General features: G+C 41.7%; 1 protein-coding gene across 2 annotated transcripts; it reads right to left on the bottom strand.

The window, feature by feature from the left end:
- Positions 1-3602: 3602 nt before the first annotated feature.
- adam8b (ADAM metallopeptidase domain 8b) lies at positions 3603-20045 on the bottom strand. Of its 2 annotated transcripts, XM_063221900.1 has the most exons (24): positions 19889-20045; positions 19597-19697; positions 19411-19499; positions 19150-19234; positions 18945-19027; positions 17607-17790; positions 17292-17357; positions 17113-17181; positions 16321-16490; positions 16066-16147; positions 15416-15564; positions 14949-15126; positions 11958-12047; positions 10398-10590; positions 9546-9645; positions 8976-9174; positions 8150-8227; positions 7809-7890; positions 7256-7373; positions 6933-7122; positions 6575-6622; positions 6270-6320; positions 5936-6010; positions 3603-4704 (listed from the first exon to the last, which is right to left on the bottom strand). In XM_063221900.1, the coding sequence occupies exons 1-24, from the start codon at positions 19929-19931 to the stop codon at positions 4654-4656; spliced, it is 2574 nt and encodes an 857-aa protein (XP_063077970.1). In that variant the 5' UTR covers positions 19932-20045; the 3' UTR covers positions 3603-4653. The 2 variants fall into 2 exon arrangements, with proteins under 2 accessions (XP_063077970.1, XP_063077971.1); XM_063221901.1 differs by lacking the exon at positions 5936-6010.
- Positions 20046-20957: the final 912 nt, after the last annotated feature.

The following is a 20957-nucleotide window of genomic DNA, read 5'->3' as shown; positions in this document are numbered from 1 at the left end:
TGTGTCTAGGAATCTCTGCCCCTAACACGTTTTTGGTGCAAATACGTTGACGTTTTATGCCTACCCTCATTTCATAGGATTGTGTGAGATGGAGACAGTAAACGAGTGTGTGAGAGAAATGGGAGAGGATCAGGAGATGATCCTCAGGCCAGAATTTGAACCTGGGTCCCCGACATAACAATATAGTGCCTTAGCCGTTTCAGCCATGGCTAAAATCGTATGATAACTTTTTAAAAAGATATTTATTTTGTCTTTTTTATTTTATTTATGATAGCACACTGAAGGCGGTGACAGAAAGCGAGTGGGGAGAGAGAGGTCCGGCAAAGGACCCGGGCTGGGAATCGAACCCGGGTCAACCGCATGGTACACGAGTGCCCTACCAGTTGGTCACGGCAGGGCCCGTATGATAATTTTTAAAGAAGTGAATGGATTTGCACCAATTATTGTGTGCCACCACGTAGAATAGGTACAGTACACGAGTCCAACGCCTTAGTTTGGCAAACGTTCAACAGAGCCAACTGTGTTTACCTGATCATTTTTGATGTGATGGACAGATATGCGCCAAATGCTGTATGGTAATATTCCACAACAGACCCAAGAGATAATTACATTTAGCAACTATGCCAACTCCAGCATATACTCTATATATTGATGTTTTTTAGTTGATGTATTGGTTATTGTGCATTATCCTAATCAAATAAACGAATGAATGAATATGGCAACATATTAGACAATAAAGCTTTTGAATCTTGAATGAATGAATGAATGAATGAATGAAAAATAAATAGGCTGGAGGTCAGCCGTTTTGAGATGCCTCCTTACAACAGGGTCGCAGGGACATCAAAAACGACACTTTTAATTGTCATATGTGCTTAGTTCAATGATGTGTCTATATGTTGTTTTTATTTGCTTCTGCATTATATGTGATAGTGTAAAGGGCATACAGTAGCTATATATGCATCTCTGAAGGTAGCTTATTTAGCCACATTGTTACAGTATATACAGTATGCACATTGTATTGCATGTAGACCTACAGTACAGTGACTGAGGAGGGCAGGGGAGATTTGGGGAATTAAAGGGTTTGCTTGAAGATTAAAATAAGGACATCAAAGCTTTCAATGGAAATTGCACTTTATATGTAAAATCAATAAACATATATTTAAAAAAAGAATAAACACTTTTCCAAGTTCCAGCCATTTCATTTTAAATTCTGCAATACTTGCAGAAATGGAATATTCTATTTAAATTCATACTTCAATACTTGCTGTGTACAGGTATATTCACCATGCATCAGACAGCGATTTAAAGCATTACCTCTATATCAAACTCAAATTCTCAGAGGGACAACATTAAAATCTGCAATGGAGGCCCAATCATATTTCTGTGACACACCAAATTTGATGTTCAAGTCATGCTATATACAGTGCCCTCCATAATTATTGGCACCCCTGGTTGAGATGTGTTAAAAGCCTTAAAATAAATTCAGTGTTTATTGCAGAAGAATACTGTCACACTGAAAATTGTAGGAAAATGTAGCCTTCAACTCAAATGAATTGTAAGAAAATAAAAAAATCCCTGACTAAAAAATAATTATTTTTCATTAAATCACCTGTTCCACAATTATTGGCACCCTTAACAATTCCCAGGAAATAAATATAATTGAAGCATTTCTGTCATTTCTACAGTAGTTTACAAAGTTTACCAGAGTATGTAGGAACATTTAATTAGTAATTCATCACTTCCTGTTTCCCTGGGGTATAAATATGACGTGACACCGAGGCCATTTCTCTTATCCACTCTTAAACATGGGAAAGACAAAGGAACACAGCATACAAGTGAGGCAGATGTGCGTCGACCTTCACAGGTCAGGCAGAGGCTACAAGAAGATTGCCACTCAACTGCAGCTGCCCATATCCACTGTGAGAGGAATAATTAAGAAGTTCAAAACAACTGGAACAGTGGTAAACAAGCCTGGACGAGGACCCAAGTTTATTTTGCCACCACGCACAGTGAGGAGGATGGTAAGAGAAATCAAAAGATCTCCAAAGCTCACTGTTACAGAATTACAACAAATGGTAGCATCCTGGGGTCACAAAGTCTCCAAATCAACCATCAGGCGCTGTCTACACGCCAACAAGCTGTTTGGGAGGCATGCACGGAGAAAACCTTTCCTCACTCACAATCATAAACGCAAGCGTCTGGAGTTCGCCAAGCGGTATTGGGGCTTCAACTGGGACCGTGTGCTTTGGTCAGATGAGACCAAGATTGAGCTTTTTGGCAACAAACACTCTAAGTGGGTCTGGCGTACCACGAAAGATGCGCATGCTGAAAAGCACCTCATACCCACTGTGAAGTATGGGGGTGGGTCAGTGATGCTGTGGGGCTGTTTCGCTTCCAAAGGCCCTGGGAACCTTGTTAGGGTGCATGGCATCATGAATGCTTTGAAATACCAGGACATTTTAAATCAAAATCTGTTGCCCTCTGCCCGAAAGCTGAAACTGGGTCGTCACTGGGTCTTTCAGCAAGACAATGACCCTAAACATATAGCCAAATCTACACAGAAATGGTTCACCAGACACAAAATCAAGCTCCTCCCATGGCCATCTCAGTCCCCTGACCTCAACCCCATTGAGAACCTGTGGGGTGAGCTGAAGAGGAGAGTACAGAGGAGAGGACCCAGGTCTCTGGATGATTTAGAGAGATTCTGCAAAGAGGAATGGCTGAAGATCCCTCTTTCTGTCTTTTCCCATCTTGTGAAACATTATAGGAGAAGATTAGGTGCTGTTTTGTTGGCAAAAGGGGGTTGTACAAAATATTAACACCAGGGGTGCTAATAATTGTGACACACATTATTTGATGTCAAATAATTATTTCTTTATGTGGGATTTTTTCCCCACTGAATAAATGCACTTGTATTGAAGGTTGGATTTTTCTCTTTTTTTCCATTAAGGTCCCATATTATTTAGAAAAATAAATAAATAATTGGAAGCTAAAAAACACATCTCAACCAGGGGTGCCAATAATTATGGAGGGCACTGTACTAGGCTTTTAATGGTGTATGTGGGCCATCTGAAATTATCCCCCGGGCAACATAAAATGACCCAGAGGGCGCCCAGAGTTTGTCATTCCTGTATTATGGGGTGAAGACATGGTGCTCGTATCAAATTCATGATATAACCCATGCACTGTACTGTAACATTCTTCAGGTTCATGAATGAACCTCTTTGTCAGCCTCGGGGGTCTGTCGGTAGAAACGCATGCCTGTGAGTTGACTGTTGTCAGCATGGCCAGTTTCGGGCATGCACAGCAGGTCTCGTTTCAAACCATGGCAGACCACTTGTGACAGAGTCAGAGGGGAAATGGGCTTTTTGTAAGCAACATGGAATGACCTCCCTCTCCCTCTCACTCCTTGTGCATGTTTCTGTTTCACTATGGTAGTCATGGTTTGTAAATGTTTGCTTAACTTTTCGGTCTGTTACTTGCTGTGACCTGAACATTGACTGTGGCCCGAAGGGGAGAGAGGCTCAATTCAAAAACCCAGCAATTAAAGGATAAAGAATAAAAGTAACAGCACGAAAGTGAGACACGTGAACAGGAATACATACAGTACTTCGCAAATATTTATTATTCAATAAATTCACATTCATAGTTTCCCATCTCATATAGAACTATATAACATTATGCATAAACTTCGAATTTAAATACTAACAAACATACTGTAAATAATAAGCATTCATTCATTCATTCATAGGACAGTAGAAAAAATAAAATACATAAAAGTGCATCTGAAAAGTGACATTCATTCAGTATCTTACAATCCACAGGAGAGCGTAGAGTATTCCCGAGAGCAGGGAGAGTTAGGTTTAAGTAAAGGCACAGCCTAGGCGTAGTTTTGAGTGGACAACGGAGTTGTAACACTCTTCTGGGGTACATTTCTCGAAAGTGTCATTGATAGCCAGTTAGCCATTTCTACATCGCAGTACTATATCATAGATGTATCTGTCAACACTCATTTTCTGTTCATGTTACTCTTTTCTACCTCAACTCACAGAGTATGTTTTTGCACATTTGTCTACACATACTCACAGAATATGTTTTTGCACAATTGTGGGCGTTATGTGTATTATTTATGTAAGATACCGGACACCTGAATTTCCCCCCGGGTATCAATAAAGTTACTCTACTCTACTACTCTAGTTGGCAATGGGAAATTGCATTACAAAGTAGCTAATGTGGTTGTGCAAGTACGGTTTCGAGAAATGCACCCCTGAAATGTCATGACTCCTCTGTAACAATGCTTTACAACACTACACCTACTGGAAAAAGTTGAACTTAATACTAAATCACCTGCTCACAATACCCCTTAGAAACAGTGCAGCCAAAGAACTAAAAACACAGCAATATATTCACATCTCTCCCTCCCTCTTGAACACACACACATATACGCACTCAAATGAGGTACTTCCTCCTTCATCTCGCATGTGTTACTGGCACACCAAGGCTTTGGTCCTGAGAAGTCCAGAGGAACCCTTTCCAGGCACAGGTTCGCACGAGAACAGTGGTTTGGCTCGGAGTTGCAATTCAGTTTGAGGATTCCTTGTTGTTAAATGGGGCAATTCATAGTGGTTTGATGACCTGCGGCTATCAATCGGATTATCGTCTCGGCATGGTAGGAGGCCTCAGGGCTGCCTTTCCTGCCCCAAACTGCAGAGGAAGGAGGAGGGGAAGGCGGAGAATAAAAAAAGAAGAAAGCAGAGATGAGCCACAGAATCAGTAAATCACATCACACATTGTACCATTGGAGGAGGAGGAGGAGAAGAAGGAGAAGAAGAAGAAGAAGAAGAAGAAGAAGAAGAAGAAGAAGAAGAAGAAGAAGAAGAAGAAGAAGAAGAAGAAGAAGAAGAAGAAGAAGAAGAAGAAGGAGAAGGAGGAGAAGAAGAAGAAGAAGAAGAAGAAGAAGAAGAAGAAGAAGAATTGAGCCACATTCCTTTACAGTAAACAAATATGGAGCAACTTCGCCACACAGTAAACAATGGAGTCAATTTGGGCACTCAGCTGTGTAGAGAACATACACTGGAGAATTCTTGGTAAACAATTAGCAAGAACAGCATTGTACTGGCAGTGTCTGCTGTGCAATTCAGTACCCAGAACTCAGAAAGTACAAGTGCATTTCACAAGATGCAATGGCTTTCCTGTAAAGAGTGACAAACAGCTGAGCTAAATGTCCCAGCTCAATGAATGACTTCACATTGTGAACGGTTGTGACTGTCGTCACATATTGAAGATCCCTCCTCCAGACAAAAGGCCTGGGGCATGGCATGTAAAAGATCCTCTAAATTACTTTGTAAGTTCAAGCTATCCATGGCTACTTATGTGCACGGCATTTCTTTCCTTGGAAACTATGCAAGGACATACTTGATGTGTACATAGGTCTTTGCTCAAGTTGCAAAAGACTGCAAACAGAGCATTTGTCAACACAGTACTGACAAATGACACAAACATTTGCATTGATACTGCACATTAGGGGTGGGTGATATGCAAAAGTGTCATTGATTTTTTATGAATGAAAAACAAAAACAAAACAAAAACAGGCATTTTAGGGCTGCAAACCTTTCTGAACAGATTTTAATAAATATACTTGCAATTTTGCATAGGATGTAAACACACTGCTGACACTGATTAAGTGCACAACTGAAATACAATAAAGTAATGAATAATAGTGAAGAAAAGACAACACTAAGTAAGCAAACATCACTCTGATACTGTTAAAGTTAACATCCTCACTGCAAGATGGTCTATACAATTTCTCCACTTTGGCAGATTCTCGACAATCTCACTTGATTTCACGATTCATGATTTCATAGTCATATTGCACCCATTCCTACTGCACATGGTGGCTTTTCTAGTGTGAGTGGATGAAGTTTGGTCCACTGACCTGTGGGTGTTTGGTGTCCACACTCGGCGCTGAGGGCTTCACTGGGGGTACTGGGGGTGGAGTGGGTTTATGAGGCTACAATCCAGACAGACAGACAGACAGACAGACAGACAGACAGACAGACAGACAGACAGACAGACAGACAGACAGACAGACAGACACACACACACACACACACACACACACACACACACACACACACACACACACACACACACAGACATTAGATGTGACCGTAAAGCATGGGCATGTGTAGAGTTTTGAGATAGCCATATAGTGCAGAAAATTCAACGAAGCTTTTGAATGAAATGACCCATTTGTGAGGCATACTCACCAGTTTCGCAGGGACAGCAGGAGAAGGCTTTGGAGGGGGGGTAGGCCTCATCTGCAGATGGGGGAAAAGACAGACATTTCCATTGGGTCATCACAAAGAACTTTTCCAGTAAAGGTGAAACATGCCTGATTCACACAAAGACCATTTTGCATTATAAGCACTGTCTGTACTTCATTTACTAAAAGGCATAGATACACAGATTGAGAAGTAGTAAGAAACATATTTAAAAAGAACTACATTGACCACTACAATGAGATTTTCAGTTTATACTGCATAAAGTTTATGGGTTGTATGTCAAAACTTACATGTGCACTGCTGCCCTGACTCGACAGTCTTGGAGAATTTTGTGGTGGCTGTAGAACAAAAGAAAAAAATATTCTCAAATCCTTCAATAAAAATTTTCAAGATAATTTGTAAACACTTTGGAAACACAGACATTTGGCAGACATATTTTGTATAAATTCAGAACAACCCACAACTGATAATGATGCACTTATTGCCATTAAACTAATAACCCATCACCACAACATGCATAACTCTGGCTAAAACCATTAGAAAGACAACACAACATCACCAAATTAGAAATGTGAGGGTGTCAGTGTTAAAAACACTTTTCACAAGCACAACTGTTGTAAAGCCAAACAATGCGGCAGGGTAGTTTACCAGTGGTGCGGGGCGGCAGGGAGCAATAGGGATGACGGAGGGCGAGTCCATCCGTTTGGAGGTGGTCTCCAGGAAGACAGGCTGGCTGATGTTGAGGGGCTGAGAGAGCTGGGTCTCTCCTCGGCCACCACTGCCGCTATCAGCACGCCCTTGCGATTGGGCAGGGGTCAACTTCCCTGGCTGGGATTTCCTGCACAGGACAGCAAAGGGCTACGTCACAACTGCACTACTCATAACATAACCACCACAATCACCATAACAGCCTAAACGGTAATACTTTGAACACACCAATTAATTGCGAAGAATAGGAAAAAAAATCGTACTTTTTACAGGGGAAGTATCTTGGTTTTCCCTTCTTCCAGAATCTTGCACCTCCGACCAGCAGAGCAAGAAGAAGGATCACCGCACCAGCTGCACACACCCCAATGATGACTCCATTTCCTGTCAGATTAATACAGAATAACACTGCTGTTAGACAGACACAAGCATTTGTAAAGGGAAACCCGTAACAACAATAGTGCAGTGTGGAAAAGTCAAATTGGCAAGGCGCCGGTCTAACAAATCCAAATCATCAAATCATACAGTGAATTTGGCAACAGCGCAAATACTTCTGACAGAACTAAAAAAAGACACATGACTTAACTTTGGATGCATTGTGTCTACAGTATTTTAGGCCATTTTCTTTATGCATCAGTATGACAGAAAAATGGTTGGTTGCCAATATATCACACTATGGCATACTACTACAGTGAATAACAAAATATGAGTTGATAAATGGTTGGACATGCATGCCATTCTGATGGGAAGTGCATTTTGAAATCTGTCAGATGTAAAAAAACAAAAACAAACGTGAAGTAATGAAAGTTCGGGGTGTACCAGGAGGGTTGTATTCCTTGCTGTTACAGTTGGGTCCAGCCCAGCCTGGATCACAGTGGCACTCCCCCTTATGGTTGCACACCTGAAACAACACCACCATACGGGGCTCATCAGAACACATCACTCCCATAACAAACACACAATGATACTAGTACGCACACAGTACACAAGTACAAACAGGCACGCACGCACGCACGCATGCACGCACAACGTAACATTAACTGGTAGTATTACGGTACATCAATGATGTAAGTTCCTGTTTCACGATTGCTGCATTTGATTCTGTCATTTGATATGAGAAATACCGGAGGAAATGACGGGGAAATTGCTGTGTGCCTCACCCCATGGCTGCTGCACTTTGCTGAGCAATCTTTGTTTCCATACACCTCCACATCTTGACACTTGTAGTTGTAGCACACCTGCATAAGAGAAGTACAAATAGCAAAACATGAGCTCATCCTCATAATGCATGTTTTTCACACAATATAAATGATTTTGGCTTTGTCAGGGTTTGGTGTTCTCATATGCATCCATGTTTGGTCCTAAAAATGTACCCGATTCTCAATTCACACACAACACACACACATATACACACACACACACACACATAGCACTGGTATTTTGGGCATTACACTGTAATACATATACAGTACATTAAAGCAGGGATGTCAAACTCAGGCCCAGCAGCCAAATCTGGCCTGTGGAGTCATTTTATTCGGCCTGCAAGATCATTTCAAATGTGAATTACAGTTGGACAACATAAAAAAACAATGTATAGTATAACAAGATTTGAACATGACATTTGGTGAGTCACAGGAATATGGACCACAGGAATATGGTGAATGAAAGCTTACACTTAACATCCATATATGGTGGCAAAGAGTGTGTGAGAAATTAAACTATGAGTATTCAGTGCATGCATGCACAATTTTAGTTTTTTTTAAACGAATATTGAGTTTGGCCTGTGACTTCTCAGTCAATTAGTAAATTGACCTCTTAGTCAATTTAGTACCATCATTTGCATACTGCATTCCATTACTCTGTATCGTTACATGTATAATAATGTAGAATCTTATCTAATCCAATCCAATCCATTCCAATCCTCCACACAAACATAATATTAGACAATACACATGGCAATGCATGAGTGGGGCTCCCTGTGCTTACCCTGTTCAGTCCACATTTGGTGCCAGTGGGCACCATGCCATACTGGTTGCCAGGGTCGTACAGGTCCTGCAGGAAGTAGCAGATGCCCGGCCAGTTGCCGCCCCTGCCAGTGAACGGATGCCTCTTCTCCTGCCCCGTGACCGGATCCTTTTCCCCAAAGCCATCTCCATGACAAAACAGCTTTCCACACATCATGTCCCTGCGGCACAAAACAGACAGGAAACGTCCTTTTGATTTCAATGATTCAGAGGAGTGAACCAGATCCGGATCCAGTAGCAATAGTACATACATAAATGTTATATACTGTACAGTAGTTGTTACAGGCAATAACATAACATGACATGGCAATAGAACTCTTTTACAACAACTCTAAGCCAAGGCCTAAACAAAATAGATTCGGTATTTGCAACAGCACCTTTACAATTGCATGAGCATCTTGGTTTAATCTTAAATCCAAACTGTTTCATCAACTAAAAACATTTAATACAATCACTTTAATACAGTCATTTAATTTTTCATGAGCCATGTATTTTTTTCACAGCAGTCTTCCAGAGTGCGTGGCTGGAGTACCTGTCTGAGCAGGGCCTGGGGCGGTAACGATCGTACCCACAGTGGGCCTCCTTGTCCCCCCTCATGTTCCGGTGGAAGCACTCAGGAGGTGACCGTGCATCTGTTGGCCATCAATCAAAACACAATATGGATAAAAACTTTAAACAAACCAGAAGAACAACTGAATTTTTTGTCCCAAAAAATCATACAAGTGCTAGAGAGAAAATCTAGGGCAATTAATCATGAAACTGTCGTGTCATGTCACATAATAAGAGATGCTGAATATAGGGCCACTGGCAGCCTTGGCCAGACCCGGAGAAAAATCACCTAAAAAGGTCCCCTCTCAATACATTCATTGTAGTGGGGACTCAAAAATGGGGAACTCCCCACTCCCTGTTGGCAGGCCTTACTAAATTCATTACATTACATTACATTACATTACATTACATTACATTACATTACATTACATTAAATTACATTGCATTGCATTGCATTGCATTACATTACACTTAGCTGACGCTTTCATTTTATTCAAAACGACTTACAGTTATTGTTTGGCAGGGTATTGGTTACAGTCCCTGGAGCAATGTGGGGTTAGGTGCCTTGCTCAAGGACACTTCAGCCATGGATGGAGATGTCAGGGGGTATTCAAACCTGCAACCCCCAGATTGAAAGACCAACTCTCTAACCACTAGGCCACGGCTGCCCACAAATTCAATGCAAAGAAAGTATGTTGTGTTTAGTGCTTTTGATTAGATCAGATGCCACCCCAAAGTCAAATCCTGCTTAAGTTGGTGAACTATAGTGATATGGAGACATGTGATTGAGAATGACTTTGTGTGTGTGTGTGTGATGCACGGCTGATCCCCCTACCTGGACCCCACAGCCGTTTGCAGTGAGACGTGGCACTGGGGCACAGGCCGTTGTAGCAGTAGCCGTCGCCGTAGTTACACAACGCTCCGTTCATCTTGAAAGAATCCTCGGGGCAGGTTCCGGAAGCTGTGCAATATTCCTCCAGGTCGCAGTCGTGAGCCGCCGCCCTGCACACACTACCGGGCGGCTTGAGCTACACCAACCAATAAATAAATAAATAAATAAATAAACAAACAAACAAACAAACAAAAAAATGCACCTTGCTATACGATATGACAAAAGTTAAAAAACAAACAGAAAACCAAGTTTGTCTTAGACTTAGTCTACATCCTGTGCTCAGAGAATGCACCAACGGGGCACAAGCACCAACAGAATTGGATAACACTCTGTTGCACAAATGCACTCCTGCAATGATTACGCTGCAAAAATGTCTGCGCTTTGTGTTACTATTAAACTCTTGAAGCACTGTGCTACACAAACACATCATCACACTCTCTCAGAAATCATAAACCCCCTGGCCCCTCTTTTTGTGTCTGCGTTTCTTTGGAGCTCTGTCTGTACGTGAACCATGCCTATTGTCCGTCATTGTTTTCAGCTGAGGGGAGCCAAGGGAGTCACAGCCCTTCTGTTTCCTGTTGTTATGAAAGATCTCTTTCCCAGAGTCTCCGGTTGTCCAAATATTGCAGTTTTGACACCCAAAACTTGTACACTACACATATATAGCTTATTTCTATGTATGCTTTCAAGTGATTAGGATAATGGTGAATATTTAAGTTGCATATGGTATCCAAGACTACAATCTAAGCCATATGATCTGCATTCCATTGCGGCAGGAAACAACAGGGCAGTGCCGACGACAGAACTAGCAGTTCATTTCAGGTGATAAGAGTTACACAGATGACCCCAAGCATAACAGAAGTATATGCACCCAAATGCACTACTGTGTGTGAATGTAAAGAAGAGGTGATGAAGGGGGTAGCACTTCAGAATAACAGTCCCTTTAATAGATTCATTAACATTTTGTAAATAAAGACCTAATTATGAACAAAAGATTGACAAAGGTTTGTAAACAGCCTCTTGCAATACCCTTCAAAGAGGCAGACAATAGAGAAGATCCACCCTTATTAGTATGAAAAATGCCTTTTCCCTGTCATAATGAACAGTTAGAATTTCATGGTGGTGGTAAGTTTTTGTGAAAAAGGTAACCTTTTTGAAGGGGCAGCATGAATTCTGTAAAGAAATTGCTAAAAAATATTACACAGTGCATTACACCTTTAAATAGCTTTATTAATACTTTGTAAATAAAGACCAGTCCATACAGTCCTGAATGTTTGTCTTCCAAAGAACAAAAGAGATTTAACTCCTGTAGAAGTGTCCAGTAGGGAAACATACAGACTCATCCAGTACGAGTCAAATATCACTCTGCTGTACAAATACTTGTAAATGTTTTGTTAATAATTAAATAATTAATAAATATTAATTAAGTCTTAATAGCGCTTTTTACAGAGACTGTTATTCTGAAAAGTTACCATGAGGAGATATGAATGCATATGCGTGTACCTGACAGTTCTCACAGCAGCCTCCTTCTGCACACTCCGAGCCGTCGGTGAAGTGGCACGTAGATGCATCACAGCAGGGGTTATTACAGTCCTACAAGGCAACACAGACATGGATAGTGGTGTCAACAATGATCGATTCGGCGATCCGAATCGATGCGGGGCATGGACGATCCAGAATCGATCCGGCAAGTTCCAGAATCGATCCGGCAATTTTTTTAAGTTTCAATTACTTCCATAGATATTTCGGGAGCAAATGAATGTTAAATTAAATAAAAGCACTTCAAAACATTGCAAGACTGATACAGACTGATATAGACTGATACAGAAAACAGCCAATAAATTGTTGCTCAGTATCTGACTACTTGTATTGCCTCATCATGACTGATTAAACATTTGCTTTGCTTTCAGTAGAAATGTAATGCATTGTAATGCATTGTAGAATTGAATCGGATCGGATAGAATCGCTACCTCCCGAATCGTGATCGAATCGGATCGTGAGGGTAGTGCCGATCCACACCACTAGACATGGATATACATTACAGCGATATATCGGCCGCTATTTGGCATTTTTTGACATAACGTTATAGCGGCACGTAGATGCATCACAGCAGGGGTTATTACAGTCCTACAAGGCAACACAGACATGGATATACATTACAGTGATATATCGACCGATATTTGGCATTTTTTGACATATCGTTATCGGTCCCATTCAAAAAACATGATTTTACTCGATATTAAGCACCAATGTTCTATTGCTCATTCACGCACAATATCTCAAACTGCATATAGAGCTCCCTCACACCATTTTTTTTTAATTAATAAAAGAAGAGATTCAAAAATTCAGTATGTGCTTTTTAAAATGTTCTCAATTTCATTTTAAGCATATTGCTATCGGTTTATATCGGTTATCGGCCATAACAATAAAATTAATATCGGTATTGGCCAAAATGTTCACATCAGTGCATCCCTTCATTACAGTGTTTCCCATACAAAAGTAAACTATTCTGTGATGCAGAATGAAAACCGAGCACCACAAATTGATAATGCCTCTCTTTGCTACCATTGTGATTCTGTCATTCTCCACACCACAAACTCCTGCATTGCCATACTATACGTACATCATGCATAGCAAAGATCATGACCTTAAAAAGAGATCACTGCATCTAGAAAATACAGTACTCAGAGATGGACATCTTTCGAGTAAAACATATTTCACTACATGCACACAAAACAGTCACTTTTTTTGAAGGAGAAACCACTAGCATTTTTTCGATGTCCTGTGCACTCGTAAAGAACCTGTAAAAGACCACACACTCTTCTTCCGATGCCAGTGAATTATTCGAACAACATTTCGGCCGGAGGCCTTTTAAAAAACTTGGGCAACTCAGGCACAGTGCCGACAACATGTCTCTCGATGGCGATGCTCCATCAAGTGTGTAAGAAATATCAGTAACGACTCTGATGCAGCAGAGTGGAAAAACAAAACGCATATGGCGGAGCAGAGACTGCTGCTACAAGCATTTCCCCCATTAAATCCAGCTGTAGTGGGATCAGACTCTGACAGAGCAAGTTTAAGGGTGTGACTCAGTGTACATGAAGCCAACCAGCCCGTGAGCTGCCTCAAATAGCAGTACACACTTTCCTATTCCGCCACAGACATTAACCAGAAGGGAAAGAATCTCTGTTGGGTCCATTAGCAGGACCCTGACTAAAAGACCGCACAGAGCTGCAGTTAAGACGCAGCACCGTGAAAGCAACCAACGTGGACACTACTATTATCCAGATGCCGCCGGTTATGCACAATATTCTGACACACCATTACTGTGTAAGAGATCCCAGTATACCTCACCCATGCTCACTCAGAGAGAGTGCGTGTGTGTCCACTTAACCCTTCTAGAGTAAACAGGACAGAGCCTGGAGTAAATCATCATACCACACATTTCGTAAGCAGCTATCCAAAGTTAAACTATGACGCAACTTAATAAGTGGATGAGATGGAGATGCTCAAAGGAGAGAAAATAAATTCATGCACATTGTTTCACAAGCAACCTTATTATTTTTGACCCCTGATGTTTAGTCTACCAGATATTCATTCTGAGCTTTACCAACTGCAACAGATGACTTGTCCCTGGGTCATCTACATGACACCCATTACTAAGGCGTGTTTTCATTTTCTTCAGACTAACAGGATGGAAAGTGCTAGACCAGTCATTCTTACATTGTGGACAGGACCACTGGTGGACCCTGAACGTATTCAAAGTGGGCCTACGTTTCTAACAATCTAAATAATATTTGTGTGTATTCCTGTTGAGTGTATGTTTAAGCTGTATTGTTTACTGGGTCTTAGGTGGGCCTCGAACATTTGTGAACATTTCAAGTGGGCCCAAAGTTGGAAAAGGTTGGGAACCCTTGTGCTAGGCAGTCAAAACCATCAGTATGGCGGAGAGTCCTAGAGGAAGGATGTCCATGACTCACAGCTAATTGTTTGTGTAAACACACGAGGAACACGCTCTGATTTATGGGTCTTTGATGTCTTTAACAATGAGCCATTCTCCTCTGGGATACAAGCTTGCCTCGGAAGACTTATGCTTCCAAGAATACGTCTGTGTATTTGGGTGTGGTGATCAACTACGGTCCTCTGAAACTAAACTAATGTCATAGCTTGATAAGCAGAGTAGCTTTCATTTTCAGAAGATTTCACAGGCAGCCAAAGGCGGCCATCCAACCTACAGAAAGTAAAACCATCCACAAAATCAGCGGATTCCGATTAGTGTGATCTTAACGCCACAGACCAACTGCAGCTAGACAAGATCAGCCCAGTTATTGAAAGAACATTTTGTGAAGTGCACAGGCCGAAAGAGTACAACACACAGCACACAGCAAGACATGAACAAAAAAAAACAACTTCCTGCAGCCGAGACACTCAGCTCTGCATACAAATACAGTTCCATGGCTAGCATGGCAGCAGTCTTGGCAGCTCTGTTCTTACCTCCGCTGGTCCACAGTCGCACTGCTCCCCAGAGTCCAGCACCCCGTTCCCACAGAGGGCTCCCCCGTACAGGGAGTCCGGCTGGGGAGGGTCGTCCAGACAACCAATGGCCGGGCTGTTCAGGAAGTCACTTAGCTGCTTCAGACTGCAGTCGCTGAAGAGGCTCGGAAATACTATCCTGAAGGTGAGTGGATGAGAGATGGAGAGAGAGAGAGAGAGAGAGAGAGAGAGAGAGAGAGAGAGAGAGAGAGAGAGAGAGAGAGAGAGAGAGAGAATTGGAGTATGCCTGCATGGACAATCATGATGTTCAAAACCATATCTGATTAATTGTTTCGTTTTTCTTATTTCCATTTTGCTTAGAACATGCCTGAAACCATAAGATACAACACACAAGCATGCAGCACACATGCACACACTGTCTGAAAACCTAGAAAGGCGTGTTTTACACCTCGGTCCTTAACACTTACGAATGCTTGTTAACAGTATCCAGCATCAGGCATTTACTCTCGTAGTCGGGCCCACAATAACAGCCGGGCTCATCGTGTGACATGCCCAGGTTGTGACCCATCTCGTGGGCTATAGTACCAGCCAAGGCATAAGCACTTTCATGGTAGTCCTGAAATCAAGCAAACACATTGTTATAGGTACAAGGTGACTTTTGGACTTAGACTTTCACTTGCAAAGGTATGCTGAAGTTATTTGCAGAGGCCATTCTTGCCACAATCATATAAAGGGTACCATGAGACTTTTATTTGTTGGAAAAATTGTAGGATTACACTACTATGACCTTGCAGACAGTCCTACGTAATAGATTATTACTTGGTCAGGGCCACTGTAGGTCCGCACAAGACATATTTTTGTTTGTTTGTTTGTTTATTTTATTATTGTTTATGTTTCAACCGTTGAGCAACTCTTCAGATTCCATATTGTCATTCTGGGAACAGCAAACGGGGGCCAATGCCATGCCTTAACGTCTATTCAGAGCACTTGAATCTGTTCTGATACGACAAAGCCGAATTCACAAGCTTGTAGTCGTGACTCATGTGACACTTAACATTTGAATAATAAGTAATGACCTGTGATGATGACTGAAATGGGTTTTCTTGCTATAGCCTACCTGATTAACTCCACCAGATCTCTCCGAGCACATGGCAAATTTGTTCGCCAGGCCTACGGTCTCGCCAAGAAAGTCTATGCCACTGCCAGGGGAGAATGCAAAGAGGAAGAAGATGATGAGCAGTTACTCACTCCATCTTTGATGTCATAAAGGCTTGAAAAAGTACATAAATCAAAACGACTTGGAAATTGAACAAAAAACACACACAAAAAAACAATCATCCTCTTTACTTGATCATGGGGTAGACTGACTTACGTGACAAAGTGTGCGTTGTCGAAGTGGACCTTTTTGGCATGGCCCTCGTTAAGCCATTTGAGGAAGTCGGTCAGGGTTTGGTCTTCAGAGATGCTGACGGGGAACTTGTCGTAGGCCGTCCACACTTCCATGCCCACAAGCAGCACGCGAATCTTCACTGGTCGGTAATACTGGAAACCACATCAACACGACGACTACCTTACATGAAGCCATTTTCACTCATTCTTGCATTTATAGGCCAAAAACAGGTCACATTCTTGTGTAGATCCAATGATGAGTAAAAAAAAAAAACAACATGGATTACAACATAGTAATTTGTTAACAAGTCAGAAACACTGGACACCATAGAAAGGCAAGGGATATCTAAAGGAACAGTCCACTGCATTTCCATTACATATTAAGAACTAGTGTATGATCTTTTCTGATCTGAGACAAGTTCATGTGTACCTCTCTGGATTTCGTAGATGCCTGCAATCTGTCTGGAGGGCAGTGTTGCTTTGTTAGCATGAACTCGTCTCAGATCAGCAAAGAACATAGTCCAGTATGAAAACATGGTGGACTGTTCCAAAAGCAAAAGCAAGACTGACACAAAAAAAGCACAATGCATATAATGAACAATTATAAATAGAAAACTACTATAATAAATGTTAATACGAATTACACAAATGTTTTGCCCTGGAACCTAATCTGACATCAATGCTGATCTTAAATTATGAACAAGTAACAACTTAGGTACTAGATGGTCAAAGAGGAAATGCTTCACCCCCCAAAGTAATTTAAGGGCTTAGTTACCGAGTCAATGAGATGTGCTACTTGCAGCATCCTTTCCCGTACATTCTCCAAGGTTTGATACCGCTCATACTAGAATGAGAATGAAGCACAGTCAGGACACATGAAAAGCAAGTGCACATTTCATCCTCATACCAAGTTCTCAAAAGGACACAGCTTAAGAAATATGCATTGGCACCAACCTCTGTTTTGTCCACGACCAAGTACAACTGCACATAGCGGGGTTTGTCAAAACGTGGCATGTTTCGCTGAAAATGTAAGAACAAAAGCGTTGAATTTTCATAAATCTGGAATGTATGGTCATCACTGTTGTGACACCCATCAAAAATAGCACCCAACCCGACCCCAAAGACACACATCCATGCAACAAACCACTAGCCAGGCTGCACCCTCCCAGTGACGCAACACCTCGCGATTGCAAGTTTATGATAATCTAGGCAAACAAACCATAATCCCACCCCTAATTTTAAATCCCATACATCCTTGGTGGTCATCACCTGGCCAGAGGGATGGTACACCCGTGCCACTCGAGGTGGGATGGCATTGTCGCGTCCCTCTGTGGTGTTGGAGGCCCCACCTGTCCCCTTCAGGTGCTCTGGCCTGTAGACCGCATGCTCCCCCTCCACACCTGCCCCCAGGGGCTCTATCAGGTACACCTGTTGCCTGGCCCGCAGGACACCACTGAGGAACCATATGAAGACAGTTATTATTAATAATGAAACCTCTAAACATAACATAGAATGAAAAAATACCATAAATAAAACATAGACCAGTTCATTAAAGATGTTACCTCTAAATACAAGTTTGTTAAATGCACTAGCCGTAAAAATAAAAACAAATGACGAATAACAAACTTAAGAGTAAATGTCCTCAAAAGGGCACTAATGCTATGAACAGTAAAGCTCAAGAAATTGGACATAAAAAGTACGAAGGTTAATGTCCTAATAAACAGCACTATAAAGCCAACAAGGTGAAAGTTAAATCTTTCATTCAGAGCCTCTGTTATAAGCTTGAGGTTACCAAAATGGTAGGCTGAATACCAAGTCTTAATCTGTTACCTAACACTTGCGGTAATGTCAGAAATGTTGTTATGATGCAGCTGAGTTTTTTTCCAGCAAATATTGAGTCAGATCGCCGACAATCCTGTTTGCACCAAAGGGCTACGCCAATGAAGAAAGATTGACAGTGCATGTTTCCTTGATTAAATAGGTTATATGCTTCTCTTTTCACTTTTAACTGATCAAATTAGAAAGGCTCTACCTCTGCTTTTGACCAGTGTGATTGATATGTGGAAAAGTTTGTGACAAGATGGGAACAGCATTTTGTGCAATCTCATCATCTTTCTCATGCCAAGTTCCACACCAGCTAAGTGGAAATTACCCCACCCTGACAAGCTTTTGAAGAACACACCTCACCATACAAAAAGCTGTCCAAACAAAAGAGCCCATTTTGCACACTGATCTCAAACGACCCTCTATTAATCCTCCCACCTCAACAGGAAATCCAACATTTTTTTCCCATGGGTTCCACTATCTCTTGCAAAATACCAGCGTGTGTCACCTGGTGGGTGAGGTGACAGTTGAGCAAGAAAACATAAAACACGGGGCCGGTTCTCATGTTGACTTATTAGTTGCAATAAAAGGACTGAAATGTGTTCACTCTGGAGTTACACCATGAGAGGCGATGAAGTCACAATTTCCTCTTAATCAAGATGACACAAAACAAATAACGAAGGCAGGGGTTTGGTTTCAAACGCATGAACTGATGTGAAAAAATCCACACATTTTTGTCAAACCTCCCTGACTCAGTTGTACTGTGTAATGTGAGATACATACCTAATCCCCGAACAGATCCCAACACTGACCGAGGAGTCTTCCAAGTCTTGGATGTATCCATGATAATAGCAGTGATCCAGTGACTGTAGGGGAAAATGTAGAAATGTAAGCTATAAAAAATGTTTCACCATGTCACTTTATGAGGACCCTGGGGAGGTTATAGTGTGATCGTGGGTTATGGGCAAAACAGATCAGATCATGTTACCTGGTTATTATTAAATGGTAAGGTGGTGACAGAAGTTCCATCTTGATTGTAGTGCGTTTCACTGAAATTCCGTCCAATGAGAAGCCTGGTATTGCAAATGCATAATCCAAGTGTTAATGCAGAATGCGCTTTGGTAACAGTTGAATGCCTTATTCCCAAATAATCAAACGTCTCTAAAAATCAGACAGGGTAGGCTACTTGTGTTGCTGTGGGTCTTTTGACATAATTAAGAAGGCATCGAGCCATTTCTGGTTTCCTCACCTGTTCTTCTCAAGGTGAACTGTGTGATTTCTCCCAGCGAAGTGCAGCTCGTACCAAAGTTCATCTGGATACCGTTTCGTCCCATCCCCCTAGAACAAAACAAATGCACACAAGGGGATACCCCAATTAATGGCACACACCACTTATACCTCGGTAAGGTCCAGCGAACAAGGTTGAAGAACATACTTGCGATAAACTCCGCTTGTGTCTGCCGTTCAGTCGCAGCGGCCGCACAACTTCATAGTGCGCAACGTTGGGTAGCTGCCGAACAAAGTCGCCAGTAGCAACTAACAGGAAAATAAACGGGTTAAACACACCATGTCAAAATGTGCCATTTCTTTAGAAACATGCACGGATGTTTGTAACACTCGTGTGCAGTTGTGTTACACATATCACTCAAGTCATTTCTTTTTGGTCTTCCCGCCACCACCAATGAAAAACTCCATCTTGCCAAGACTTTCGCGTCGTAAAATCTTACCAGATATGCTGACAGTTAAGAAGACGGTCCACATGTATCTCATTGTGCGTCTTGGAGAGCTGTACTGTACGCCGTCTGTGGCAGCATGTAGCCTAATCTAACTGGCACACTTGGCCCCGCCTGGTTCATTACTGTTTTCGTTATATCCAGGAACACGCTACCCAGCTGCTCTCGAGCTCCAGATAGGGAGAGCCAGGCCAAACAAGGGAAAGTAGGCGGGTTTCTTGACCACTCCCGGACATTTCCGTTATACAGTAACAACAACACAATCTTTTTTTTCCTCAGAAGACTTTATTAAGGGGCCCGGGCAAGGAAAGGGGGGAAAGGTTTTTATAAACAACAGTTACATAATACACGTTCAAGGAATAAAACGAGTGCGTCCACTCTGAATGTTACATATCTGCTGAACAAGGACATAAATATATAGTTCGGCGGATGGGACACACAAAAGGGCCTTATCGTGCACTTTTGAGTAAAAGCATGAAAATCGGTACACATATCCTTCTTGATATGCTGATTAATGTTAGCGTTGGAGGCGTCGCGAAAAATGCATCGTTTTCAAGATGGCCGCCAAATCCAATATGGCCAACCCATATTAATGAATCTACCTGATATTTGGTAGTGAAAGCATGAAAATCGGTACACATATCCTTCTTGATATGCTGATTAATATTAGCATTGGAGATGTAGCGAAAAATGCATTGTTTTCAAGATGGCCGCCAAATCCAGTATGGCCGACCCATATTAATGAATCTACCTGACACTTAGTATTAAAAGCATGAAAATTGGTACATATATCCTTCTTGATATGCTGATTAATATTAGCATTGGAGGCGGTGCGAAGAATTTAGCATTTTCAAGATGGCCGCCAAATCCAATATGGCCTACCCATATTAATGAATCTTCTTGACACCTGGTAGTAAAAGCATGAAAATCGGTACACATATCATTCTTGATATGCTGATAAATATTACCATTGGAGGCATTGCTAAAAATGCTGTATTTTCAAGATGGTCGCCACATCCATTATGGCCAACCCATATTAATGAAGCTACCTGACAGTTTGTAG

The sequence above is a fragment of the Engraulis encrasicolus genome, chromosome 17 (assembly GCF_034702125.1).
Source record: "Engraulis encrasicolus isolate BLACKSEA-1 chromosome 17, IST_EnEncr_1.0, whole genome shotgun sequence".
NCBI classification, from domain to species: Eukaryota; Metazoa; Chordata; class Actinopteri; order Clupeiformes; family Engraulidae; genus Engraulis; species Engraulis encrasicolus.
Note: the sequence above shows the minus strand (reverse complement) of the source record. Positions and strands in the feature narration are given on the sequence as shown.

Coding starts and splice junctions, on each gene's coding strand:
- adam8b (XM_063221900.1), bottom strand. CDS start 19,931: ATGAGATACATGTGGACCGTCTTCTTAACTGTCAGCATATCTG. Junction 16,491..17,112: donor TAGCACATCTCATTGACTCG/GTAACTAAGCCC, acceptor TGTGGTTTCCAG/TATTACCGACCAGTGAAGAT. Junction 6,623..6,932: donor CCTGCCGCCCCGCACCACTG/GTAAACTACCCT, acceptor TTTGTTCTACAG/CCACCACAAAATTCTCCAAG.